Source organism: Eptatretus burgeri, chromosome 21, assembly GCF_056783735.1.
Source record: "Eptatretus burgeri isolate ZD-2024b chromosome 21, Ebu_testis_v1, whole genome shotgun sequence".
Taxonomy (NCBI): Eukaryota; Metazoa; Chordata; class Myxini; order Myxiniformes; family Myxinidae; genus Eptatretus; species Eptatretus burgeri.
The window spans coordinates 1,915,148-1,929,475 of record NC_140981.1 but is presented as its reverse complement, the minus strand read 5'-3'; the positions used below and the strand labels follow the sequence as shown (position 1 = coordinate 1,929,475).

Here is a 14,328-nt window from a genome sequence, read left to right as displayed (position 1 = left end):
AAAGCTTTGCATGTGAACTCGACTGCTCATGTATTGTGTGTAAAGCTCAATACTGAAAGTATTTTGATTAAAAAATGGCCTCCCAGCATGCATGTGCAAAAAACATGATTTTCAGACACCTGAAATGGACACATTTTCCCTGATATCTCCAAAAGTATAAATGCTACAATAGCGAATGAAGACTTTCTCAGCTCGAAATGAGCTCTTTCATGTGTTAAAATTTCAGAAAACCAATACTTTGGATTAAAACTTTATTGTAATGTTATATCCCTTATTTAATGAATTAAATGTCATTTAACCAATTTTCGCCTTTATTTTGGTTTTAATTGGTTTATTTTTGGCCGGGTTCAAACATACGACCACTTCCTGAACTCAGCTCATTGCGCCGAATAGTACCAAAAAAAAAAGAACTTCACCAAAAAAGACCAAATACTGCTTTACGCCGCAATGTCATCAAGTACAATGCAGCACTTTTCAGTATGTACAGTGAGCTACCTATTTATTTCCCACAGTGATTTTTTAATACTTCCGAAAGTGATTTTCTTCATGACAGGAAGTGGTTATTTTGTTTTTTCCATTACCGGAAGTGGTTTTTAAAAACTTTTCCAGTTTTTTTTTCTTTTATTCATGACCGGAAGTGATTATTTATTTATTTGTTTCTTTCACAGAGTGATTTTGTTATACTTCCGAAAGTGATGTTTTTTCATGACAGGAAGTGGACATTGTTTTTTACATTACCGGAAGTGATTTTAAAACTTTTACGGAAGTTTTTTTTTCTTTTATTCAATACTGGAAGTGATTTTTTATTTATTGATTTCCCAATGTGATATTTTTATACTTCCGAAAGTGATTTTTTTTCATGACAGGAAGTGGATATTGTTTTTTACATGACCAGAAATGATTTTAAAACTTTTTCTGGAAGTTTTTTTGTAAAATTCATGACTGGATGTGATTATTTATTTATTGATTGCCCAAATTGATGTTTTTTTCATGACAGGAAGTGGATATTTTGTTTTTTACATGACCAGAAATGATTTAAAAACTTTTTCCAGAAGTTTATTTTTTCTTTCATTCATGACCAGGAGTGATTATTTCTTTATTTCTGAAAGTGATTTTTTTCATGACAGGAAGTGGATATTTTGTTTTTTACATTACCGGAAGTGATGTTAAACCTTTTCTTGAAGTTTTTTTCTTTTATTCATGACCGCAAGTGATTATTTATTTGTTTGTTTCCAAGAATGATTTTTTATACTTCAGAAAGTGATATTTTTCCTGACAGGAAGTGGATATTTTGTTTTCTACATTACCGGAAGTGATTTTAAAACTTTTTCTGGAAGTTTTTTTTCTTATTATTTGCCAGAAGTGATTATTTATTGATTTATTTGTTTCCCAGAATGATTTTTTTATCCTCCCGAAAGTGATTTATTTTCATAACAGGAAGTGGTTATTTTGTTTTTTTACATGATCGGAAGTGATTATTTATTTATTTGTGTCCTCGAGTGGTTTTTTACACTTCTGAAAGTGATTTTTTATTACAGGAAGTGGTTATTTTGTTTTTTACATTACCAGAAGGGATTTTAAAACTTTTCCGGAAGTTTTTTCTTTTATTCATGACCGGAGATGATTATTTCTTTATTTATTTCCCAATTGATTTTTCCTCAGACCAGAAGTGGATATTTTGTTTTTTACATCACCAGAAGTCATTTTAAAACTTTTTCCGGAATTTTTTTTTCCTTTTATTCATGAACAGACGTGATTATTTATTTATTTCCGAAAGTGATTTATTTTCATGACAGGAAGTGGTTATTTTGTTTTTTAAATCACCGGAAGTGATTTTATAACTTTTCCGGAAGTTTTTTCTTTTATTCATGACCGGAAATGATTATTTATTTATTTCCCAAAGTGATTTTTTTCATGACAGGAAGTAGTTATTTTGTTTTTTGCATGACCGGAAGTGATTTAAAAACTTTACTGGAAGTTTTTGTTTTATTCATGACCGGAAGTGATTATTTATTTATTTCCCAAAGTGATTTTTTTCATGACAGGAAGTGGTTATTTTGTTTTTTGCATTGCCAGAAGTGATATTAAAACAGTATGACGACATAATTTTGGGGGGAAAAAGCACCAAATACTGCTTTACAGCTCTATGTCGTAAAGTACAGTAATGCAATTTACAGTACATACGGTTTACGTCCCTCTGCACAGTATGATGATGTTTTGGGGAAAAAGCACAACACACCAAATACTGCTTTATGGCTCTATGTTGTCAAGTACAGCATTGCAATTTGTGGTATGTACAGTTTACGACGCTCTGTACATTATGCCACCGACAGCTCTGGCGAAAAAGTTCCAAAACGCACCAAAGCCTTTGGCCATGCGTCGAGGTAGGGGCAAACCCAATGGAAACCCCAGTATTGTTGATGGGACATCAGAGTTTCTTCGACCCCACATGAGCACGAAACAATCATTGAGGTTTTTTTTCCTTTTCTTCCTTTTTTCTGTCAATGAGCTGTATGCCAGAGCCAGCTGGGACTTTCAGAATGAAATTTTCCAGCAATAATGGGAATAAAAAGGTTGACTTTTTTGATCTTGACCTAATTTTAGTGGTCACGACCGAGTTAGACAGAATTAAAAAATTCACCATAACTTGACTGAGGTTTGGCCAACCAGGACGAAATTGCCGTCTCTGGATAACCTTGGAGTGGGGTGTGTGATGGAGGAGTGGGGTGTAGAAATAATGGGAGTTGGGTGTGATGGGAGAGGGTGGAGCGAGGGGGGGTGAACAGGTTGAGAATGATCTGAAAGCTCCAACTTTGTCATAATTTAATTGAAGAGGGAGTAAAATATTGTTTGCAACATAACAGTAAATTTGTGACTTGAACAATGTATAAGTGGTGATGGTTTTTAAAGACTCCGGTGTGGTGGAAAAGAACTCAAGTACCACTCGGGTTTCAGGCACATCAAAAGATAATTTTTAATAACACGTACGTGGAGTGGAGAACACTAAAGATAAGGCATTCAAAGATCTCCATGAACCGGAGCGAAAACGAATCTCTCACTGGTTTGCTAAATAGCTTGCTATCGCTCGGAATCACTCACAGGGGAGGTATCCACAACCAAACTCTTCTCACCAGTGTGAGTTTGTTTGTTTATTCAAGTTTGATGAATGACTAAAATCCTGACAATACACAGAACACTCGTGTGGCTTCTGCGCAGTGTGAGTTAGCTTGTGGATTTTCAAGGTTGAGGACGGACCAAAATCCTTAGAACACACAGAACACTTGTACCGTTTCTCCTTAGTGTGAGTAAGTTTGTGGTTATTCAAGCTGGATAAGTGATTAAAATCCTTTGAACACAGAACACTCAAATGCTTTCGCCCCAGTGTGAGTTCGTTTGTGTTTATTCAAGTGTGCTGATTGACTAAAATTCTTAGAACACACAGAACACTTGTACGGTTTCTCCCCAGTGTGAGTTCGTTTGTGTTGATTCAAGTTTGATAAGTGATTAAAATCCTGAGAACACACAGAACACTTGTACGGTTTCTCCCCAGTGTGAGTTCGTTTGTGTTGATTCAAGTTTGATAACCGACTAAAATCCTTCGAACACACAGAACACTTGTACAGTTTCTCCCCAGTGTGAGTTCGTTTGTGTTGATTCAAGGTTGATAACCAACTAAAATCCTTACAACACACAGAACACTTGTTCGGTTTATCCCGAGTGTGAGTTCGTTTGTGTTGATTCAAGGTTGATAACAAACTAAAATCCTTACAACACACAGAACACTTGTACGGTTTCTCCCCAGTGTGAGTTCGTTTGTTGTTCTCCCTTTGGTGGGAATGATGATTGAAATGATCTTCTTTGTTGAAGAACTGTGCAGAGTTGGTGAACGAAACGGTTTTCATTTGTTTCTCTGCAAACAAAAAGGAACCGCCAAAACGAATTAGATCACGATGTGGTTGCTGCAAAGATTTGTGGGATATTATCAGTGTCAGGTTAATTCAATGTGCGGGACGTGAGACTGTTTATAAATGAAAGAGAAATCGATGTTGCTCGTTTAACATGTTTGATAATTGCCAACAACCAACCAGCCAGATGAACTGAGATGATTGTTGAAAAATAAGTTCATGGAACACCTTACCCCCACGTCGTGTTGAGAAAAACAACGAGTGAAGGGTCTTTTCAACGCTTGCTTTGTGTTTCTGAGTAAAATCTATATTTCCTACGAGCCGCCATTCTTTCTGAATCTCGATATTCCCCAACGCTGAGAGCGTGAGTGGTACATTTGATTGTTAGAGATTTTTTTCTTCTTGTATACAATATTCCCACCACCCATATGAGAGCGATCACACAGAATGTACAACAAGGGCAGCAGGAGACAAGAGGGGCGGGAGAGGTAAGGACAAAACAATGGGGAACAGAGACATTCGGAGATCTGTGGAAGGGAGAGGGATGGGGGCGGGAAACACGGGGTAAACAAGATGGACATTCCAGGGACTTTCAGGAAGGAAAGCAGGGAATTTGAAGGAGGTGGGTTTGGGGTGGATTAACGGGGGAAGAAAAGATCGAGGTTTTGGATGGGGGATGATCAGAGATGTAAGTGAACAACTGTTTTGAAGCCCTGGAGGGAAGAGTGGGATTGAAGAAAGCGTGGGAGTTTTTTTCAAAGACGGGAAAAAAGAGGAATGAAAGAGTGAAGGTGAGCAGAGATTCGTGATTCTGGTAGTTTTACCAGAAGGGGGTTGCTGGCGGATCTTGAGTGCTCTGAGGAAATATGGGGGGGGGGAGACAAATCGCAGACAGAGCAGGTTGGGGGCGAGGCCAGAGAGGAGACGGTGGAAGACAGAAAAACCATCGACCAACCTGCGGTGAGAGAGTCAGAGACCCAGAGACTCAGCCTCATCGCGGAAGATACCAATGATCCTAAATGCCTTGGTTTTTTCCTCAGCGTGAAGCCGAGAAATGTGGGAGGCAGGAACACCAGCCTAGAAGAGAGGGCAGTACTCCATCAGGCTGTGAACGAAAGCTTTGTATGTGGTCAGGATCTCAGGTGGACCGAGGAAGGACTTTGCACGATGGAGGATTCCCAGTCAGTGATTGGCTTTGGAGGCGAGGTTGGAAATGTGGCTTTCCCAGGAAAAATCATGGCAGATCGCAGATATTTAAACAGAATATATAGTTGTGGTTTGGTTTTCGAAAACAAAACAAAACATGAATTTACACCGAAATGGAGAAGTTGTGTTGGAATGAAGCAAAAGTTGCTCATGTTCACTGAAGCAGAACCAAAATGAAAAAGTGTGGTTGCGGGGGGTGGGGGGGGGTGATGCCCTGCTGTGAAGTGGAGGAATCTGCCTTGTTTGCCAGACGATGTGTGTGATTTGCCTGATAATGGAAGAAGGGTCAGGGCAGCTCGTCTTTGAAATGCTCGAGAAACTGATTGCAGGAAGATTTTTGTAAAACTGAATGAAATCAGGAAATTAACAATTTGCTTGCAAAAAATATTGAAGCCAAAAGACCAGCCTTGGACTGACAAAAGCCCTTTTGAAAGACTTCAATAATTGTTGTTAAAGAACCAAAAACAGATGGATGATTGCGGTGAAGAGATGTGGGACAATAGAGATATCTCAAAAACTGAAGGGGGAAAAGGAATTCGAACCGCTTGCTCAAATCAAAAGTGATTGGGGTCATTGAAGAGGGCGATTGCCTATTGGATGTATATGTTCGGTGTGCACAGGGTTCTTTTCTTCCAGATCGCATGGGCGTCCAAACTCTGTGGAACGAGACGGCATGGGGATGTGGTGGCCCCCGAGGGATGCATCCACTTGCTGGGGGTGTCGATCCATCAGAGAGCACAAGTCTGGGTGACGCGGTGGAAACGGGCCTGCCACGAGCCGACGACAAATTTAGATTTTTGTGGGTTGGTCCTGAAAGAACAAATCCTTGGGTTGTTCTGTATGAACAAAATGAGGAAACTGTGGAAACTGAATTGTAAATTGAATTTATAATGAGGTAAAAATGCCAATTAGCTTTAGTTTAGTACTTTGAGAAAGAATTTAATGAATATATGCTGGGAAAACGAGGAGAGGGCAGAATACACACATTCGTCTGTCGTTGTAAAAAAAACCTTGTAAAACCTTATCTGCCTCCTGACCATCTGAGCCAGCAACAAGGAATGGCATTCTCCCCCTCCCACTACCCCCCCCAAAACCCCTCCCGGATTTAATGGTCCACCGAAAAAAAATGACGTATTTGGTCACGTGATTCGACATCGATATTGTTGAAGAAAAAAAAATTCAAAAATCTTCTCTGAAGTGTCTGAACAAATCGAGGCGAAACTTTACACGAATGACGAATGCACGAATCCACAAGGAACAAAAGGTTCACACAAATGACCTCATACGTCACATGGTGTGGCAGCCATCATAGATTTAACCCAAAACGAGTCTAAATCTTCTCCAGAACGGCTGGACAGATTGTGGGGAAACTGGACAGATTGTGGGATTTCAAGTTTGGTAATTGACTGAAATCCTGAGAACACACAGAACATTTGTGCGGTTTCTCGCCAGTGTGAGTTCGTTTGTTGTTCTCCCGTTAATTGAAATGATGATTGAAATGATCTTCTTCGTGAAAAAATGAAGGGGGAGCGAGAAGGGGGAGGGGAGAGTGAGAAAGTAGGGGGGGGGGAGGTGGGGAGAGTGACACCTCATCAAACGTTGCTATTCACTGCAGAGGGGTTAGGGAAGGGGTGGGTGGGAGGGGGAGAGAGAGAGAGAGAGAGAGAGAGAGAGAGAGAGAGAGAGAGAGAGAGAGAGAGAGAGAGAGAGAGAGAGAGAGAGAGAGAGAGAGAGAGAGAGAGAGACAAACAGAAGTGTGGGAGGAGAATGCTGCATTTATGAGGACGGGGGAGGAGGAGGGGCAGAGAGAGAGAGAGAGAGAGAGAGAGAGAGAGAGAGAGAGAGAGAGAGAGAGAGAGAGAGAGAGTGGGGGGAGGAGGGAAAAAAAGAAATAGGTTGGGGCTGGAGGTGGGGTTAGCAATGAACAAATGATATGTCATGCTTCATGACTGAAAAGAAAAACACTCATGTCAGCACAGCTGTACTTTTCTACACAAGGACAAAACAGAGTTGGGAAAGTTAACCACTGGCACATCTACAAAACTTTGATATTCCAGTTCAGAAAATTTGTGGGAATATGAACCAGATGTTAACACTGAAAACATGGAAGTGCCACTCATGTCACGACGAACAATCCCATCAAGCATGAACATCGAAAACAAAGCAATGGAAATAGATATCATACTGAGGTAAAAAAAGAGAAGAAAGGCATTGCTGGTGAGGTGTTAATATCAGTGATTTTGGAATAAACAATGCAGAGATCAAGAAAATGACGAAATACCAAGAACTCAAGAATGAAGTGAAAAAGACCCTGGAAGCTGAAGAATGCCAAAAGTTGGATCAGTGATAGTTGGACCGATAGGCGAATGATGATGAAGAACCTCACAGAGATAGTAAAAATCATCTCTGGGAATATTACTACAAACTAACTACAGTTGGAAGCTGTTAGGGGCTCAGCGACGATCCTGAAGAGAGCCCTCGGCACAAAACTTGGGAACAAAATACTTCATACATATTGGTCAATTATCATTATCTTACTGGAATGAAGGTGGTACTTTGAGTGTACACCCTGGGAGGACTCCATTCACATTCTGAGAAACCTCGTCATACACTAACACACACACACACACACACACGCACACACACACACACACACACACACACATAACACACACACACACACACTGACGCGCACACGCTAACACACACACACACAACACACTAACACACACACACACACACACTAACACACACACACATACACACACACAAACACTAACACACAGACACACACTAACACACAGACACACACTAACACACAGACACACACTAACACACACAAACACACACACACTAACACACACACTAACACATACAAACACAAACTCACACACACATACACACAGCGCACATGCGCACACTAACAGGCACAAACTAATACGCACACACGCTAACCCTAACACACACAAACACACACTAACACATACACACACCAACAAACACACCAACACACACATATACACACACACACTAACCCTAACAAACACACACACACTAACACACAGACACACACTAACACATACAAACACAAACTCACACACACATACACACACACACTAACACATACAAACTCACACACACATACACACACACACTAACACACAAACTAATACACACACTAACCTATCACATGTGACCAAACTGTCTGCCTGGACCAATGCCGCCTGAACGCGCACACGCGCACGCGCGCAGGGTTCTTGTACGCACGTGAACAGCGTTACACGCGCGTGCATGACACGCGCGCGCATAGTCACTAACGCGCTCGACACGCGCGCTGGTACGTCGGCCTTGCAACACACACTAACCTGGACCTGATCGACCTAACTGCTTGCCGCACTAACACATACTGTCTTCACGCACATAACTTCAACACACAGCTGGATGTTAACACATAACGCACACGCACTAACGACGCGCTGGTATGCCGTGCACACGTGACATGCTGCACACGAAAATACCGCTAAACGCAATACGCTGACGCACGCACGCAAATGCATACACACTAACGCATGCACACGCAGGACACGCACGCTAACAGCACACCGCACGTAACACACACATGTCGTGCGAGGCATACATGCCCGCAGACACCGCACTCACATCACGCACACACGCTGATGACAGGACGTGCACGCATGCTAAACGCACGCGTGCATGGCGCACTTACTAACTGACACACCAACGATGCCCTACTAACACATGCACACACGACCCTGTGCGAGCTCACACACACACACACACACACACACACACGTACACACACACACTAAGCATAACAGATCGCACCCTAATGCCGTGCTGACTAACCTGAACACACTAACTGACGCGCATCGATCCTCGCCTGTGCGCAAGCGCTTTGCGTTAACGACAGTGAGCGCACGCGCTGACGCGTGTTTGTTATCATCACACTGTGCGCGCTAACACCTCACACACATATACACGTGCGAATATCACACACACCGCGCGCTGTTTGATGATTAAATACACACTAACGCCTGCGGACGCGCCCTTGCTGACGCAATACCTCACACATATCCTTGTTTCGAACACACGCGCATGATATCGTGCCCTATGGAAACACACGCACGCTATAACATCGCACGTATTACACACACACACAGCACACTCAGCACACACGCACTTGTTTATTAGTTATTTTATCTCACGCTGTACGGGCGTGTTATTATGTACACACGTGTATGGCCTTGTTTAATATCTCACACATATAGCACACAAATTCGGTTTGCAGATCCTATATCTCACCTGTACCCTTGTTTATTATCTATTATATCTCACCTGTACCCTTATTTATTATTTATTATATCTCACCTGTACCCTTATTTATTATTTATTATATCTCACCTGCATCCTTCTTTATTATATCTCACCTGTATCCTTGTTTATTATTGATTAAATCTCGCCTGTACCCTTGTTTATTATATCTCACCTGTATCCTTGTTTATTATTTATTATATCTCGCCTGTACCCTTGTTTATTATTTATTATATCTCACCTGTATCCTTGTTTATTATATCTCACCTGTATCCTTGTTTATTATTTATTACATCTCACCTGTGTCGTTGTTAATTATTTATGTCACCTGTACCCTTGTTTATTAGTTATTTTATCTCACCTGTACCCTTGTTTATTATTTATCTATACACCTGTATCCCTTGTTTTTATTATATCTCACCTGTATCTTTGTTTATTATATCTAAACTGTACCCTTGATTATTATTTATTATATCTCACCTGTACCCTTGTTTATTATTTATTTTATCTCACCTGTACCCTTGTTTATTATATCTCACCTGTATCCTTGTTTATTATTTATTACATCTCACCTATGTCGTTGTTAATTATTTATGTCACCTGTACCCTTGTTTATTATTTATTTTATCTCACCTGTACCCTTGTTTATTATATCTCAACTGTATCCTTGTTTATTATTTACTATATCTCACCTGTACCCTTGTTTATTATTTATTTTATCTCACCTGTACCCTTGTTTATTATATCTCACCTGTATCCTTGTTTATTATATCTCAACTGTATCCTTGTTTATTATTTACTATATCTCACCTGTACCCTTGTTTATTATTTATTATATCTCACCTGTATCCTTGTTTATTATTTACTGTATCTCACCTGTGCCCTTGTTTATTATTTACTATATCTCACCTGTGCCCTTGTTTATTTTCTCTCTCCTGAACCCTTGTTTATTATTTACTAGATCTCACCTGTGCCCTTGTTTATTTTCTCTCTCCTGAACCCTTGTTTATTATTTATTATATCTCACCTGCATCCTTGTTTATTATTTACTATATCTCACCTGTACCCTTGTTTATTATATCTCACCTGTTTCCTTGTTTATTATTGATATCTCACCTGCATCCTTGTTTGTTATTTACTATATCTCACCTGTACCCTTGTTTATTATTTATCATATCTCACCTGTTTTCTTGTTTATTATTTATATCTCACCTGTGCCGTTGTTTATTATATCTCACCTGTACCCTTGTTTATTATTTACCATATCTCACCTGTGCCCTTCTGTATTTTCTATCTCCTGAACCCTTGTTTATTATTTATTATATCTCACCTGCATCTTTGTTTATTAATTATATATATATATATATATATGTATATATATATACATATATATATATATATATATATATATATATATATATATATATATATATATATATATATATATCCTCTGTACCCTTGTTTATTCTGTATAATATCTCACCTCTGTGCTCCTTTTCTTTCCCCACAATGGTTATGGTATCGACCATCGTGACTTGGGGACACTCCTGTTCGCTCAGACAGAACAATACCTCTTCGTCCATGTGCTGCATCTTGATGGTCTCACACGCACCCAAGGACAGGTCATCCTCCAGGAACTCTTGACAGTTGGTGCAACTCAGTGGACCTCCGACGCATCCACCACCGCCGGTCACCGGAGTACATGGTGGGGGAGATCCTGGTTGTATTGGGACTGGCGGCAGGAGGGGCCAGCACGGCCCCAAGTAAGGCACGACCCCCGAGTCGGTAGGGGACTCCACCAACATCCCGGGCTCATCGTAATCCGCACCGGTACTTCTCGCAGCATCGAACGCCACCACGGACCCAGGCTGCAGGACCGGGTCGTGCCCCGAATGAAGGTCGAACAACGCGATATCGGACAATGATGTTACGAGAGCAGTCTTCGGCCCTCCTGTCCGCCCTTGGGAACTGCTGTGTGGACCGTCCGACATCTCCACTGAGGTGTCCGCGTGGCGTTGCTCCAGACCGTGTCCATCAGGATGAACTACGTGTGCCCCGGTCACCACATCCAGCACTGTTCTCGAAGGTGGAAGACCGGTAACCGCTGTACCCAGGTACTGACCCCCTCCGGAGCATGTCGTGAAGATTGCAGCCTCGGTCCAAGATGGTGGTTCACTCACTGGGTGGGATGGGATCAGACTGGGTACCAGTGCTCTTGGTGGGGGCACCGAGACCGTCTGTCCCGGGTTTCGACCCTCGTGCTGCGACACAGGCGGCTACTCGTACTTCACCATGGTGACGTCCGGTGACCCACGTGGTCCGTTGGAGATGTGACGCAGAGCTGCGAGTGGTGGGAATACGAGCGAATGGTCTTCATCCTCACTCTTCAGGACACAACGGTCGAGAGACGGGTCCACCCCGGGGTTTAAACTGCCGTTCATCATCTCGTCATGCCTCAGGCCCGGCCACGATTTTCCCTCCAAAGAAGATAAAATGGTCTCTGAAAGGAAGTGTTCCGTCCCTCAACCACAGTAACAGTAGATTCGTTGTGGTGGAGTAGGGTGGGGGGGAGGGGGGAACTCGTCGTGAAGAAAACTGAATCCACACACCGTGTGACGAATCGGCTTCAACGAACGTAACTGATCGTCAGCGAGTTCGGCAGTGACGTCACGGAACGTCATCCTCGCTTCCTCTCCTGATTCCCTCTCGTGGAACCGAGTGGTGAAAACAACGCGTGAGTGTTTCCACAGAGTGAACTGGGATATAAAACACCACTCGGTGCTTAATGGTGAATTATTCACACAAACCTATGCAAAGCAAACGATGCGATGTCTTTGAGAGGAAGGATGAGGTGTATCACCTTGTTTATACAGGAGGAGGACGTCGAGCGATGTATAGATGTGCACCAGGATGATGGACCAAATGACCAATCAATCACGATTCACTGTTGGGGTCCGAGACCGGATCTACACACACACCTTCCTCTCCGGATTCAACACGAGAACTGAAATGTGTTAATTGTGACGTTTATTTACGTCCAGTGTTGAAGATGTCCTTGTGACGTTCACCGTCACTTTAATAAATCATTTAAGAGAAAAGGGCAATTGAGGGAATTCATCACGTGAGAAAAATAACAAACAAGGTACTCAGACACAGGATCAGGTCATTCGGCCCAACATGCCTGTGCTGCACCCAACACCAGATTAAATATTTGTTCTTCCTTTGTTGGACTTTTGTGATGAAGATATTTCTTCATATGGATCAGACGAGGGTGAAAGATGACTGAAACCCCTTCACTCATAAATGGGGACAATCCACCCCTCCCACGTCACCCTCTCATTCTCACCCCTCGAATTCCCTCCCGCTCTGCTGGCATTCCCTCCCACTCCGCTGTCATTCCCTCCAACTCCCCTGACATTCCCTCCCACTTTCGTCACATTCCCTCCTGCTCTGCTGACATTCCCTCCCGCTCCGCTGACATTCCCTCGCATTCCCCCAACATTACCTCCCACTTGCCAAACATTCCCTCCCACTCCCCTCACATTCCCTCCCACTTTCGTCGCATTCCCTCCCGCTCCACTGACATTCCCTCCCACTCCGTTGACATTCCCTCCCACTCCCCCAACATTCCCTCCCACTTTCGTCGCATTCCCTCCCACTCCACCAACATTCCCTCCCACTCCCCTCGCCATCCCTCCTGCTCTACTGACATTCCCTCCCACTCCCCTCGCATTCCCTCCCACTCCCCTCACATTCCCTCCCACACCCCCAACATTCCCTCTCACTCCCCCAACATTCCCCCCACTCCCCTGGCATTCCCTCCCACTCCCCAACATTCCCTCCCACTCCCCCAACATTCCCTCCCACTCCCCCAACATTTCCTCCCACTCCGCTGACATTCCCTCCCACTCCCTCAACATTCCCTCCCACTCCGCTGACATTAATTCCCACTCCCACTCCCCCAACATTCCCCACTCCCCTCCTGCTCCGTTGACATTCTCTCCCACTCCCCTCGCATTCCCTCTGCTCCACTGACATTCCCTCCCACTCCCCTAGTATTCCCTCCCACTCCGCTCGCATTCCCTCCCACTCCCCTCACATTCCCTCCCACACCCCCAACATTCCCTCCCACTCCCCCAACATTCCTCGCACTCCCCTCGCACTCCCCCAACATACCCTCCCACTCCCCCAACATTCCCTCCCACTCCCCCAACATTCCCTCCCACTCCCCTCACATTCCCTCCCACACCCCCAACATTCCCTCCCACTCCCCAAACATTCCTCCCACTCCCCTCGCATTCCCTCCCACTCCCCCAACATTCCCTCCCACTCCCCCAACATTCCCTCCCACTCCCCCAACATTCCCTCCCACTCCCCCAACATTCCCTCCCACTCCCCCAACATTCCCTCCCACTCCTCTCGTATTCCCTCCCACTCCACTCGCATTCCCTCCCACTCCCCTCACATTCCCTCCCACACCCCCAACATTCCCTCCCACTCCCCCAACATTCCTCGCACTCCCCTCGCACTCCCCCAACATTCCCTCCCACTCGCCTCGCATTCCCTCCCGCTCCCCTCGCATTCCCTCCCACTCCCCTCGCATTCCCTCCCACTCCCCCAACATTCCCTCCCACTCCCCCAACATTCCCTCCCACTCCCCTCGCATTCCCTCCCACTCCCCCAACATTCCCTCCCACTCCCCCAACATTCCCTCCCACTCCCCTCGCATTCCCTCCCGCTCACCTCTCATTTCCTCGCATTTCCTCCTGTGAATGTCTATTTGACCGAAACGTGTCAATTGAGACAAAAATAAAAATATCTCAAACTCTAAAAGAACAAGACGATGACGATGATAAAGCACCGAAAAGATCTGTTGTTCACAAGA

The 14,328-nt window shown here is 43.7% G+C and overlaps 1 protein-coding gene across 1 annotated transcript in view; it reads right to left on the bottom strand.

The window, feature by feature from the left end:
* LOC147008163 (uncharacterized) overlaps positions 1-12,032 on the bottom strand; it is a 195,652-nt gene extending 183,620 nt beyond the window's left edge. Inside the window, 2 exon segments of the mRNA XM_085865642.1 lie at positions 3,342-3,910; positions 10,927-12,032. Coding sequence (XP_085721768.1) covers positions 3,342-3,910; positions 10,927-11,434 — 1,077 coding nt within the window. The 5' untranslated portion in view covers positions 11,435-12,032.
* Positions 12,033-14,328: the final 2,296 nt, after the last annotated feature.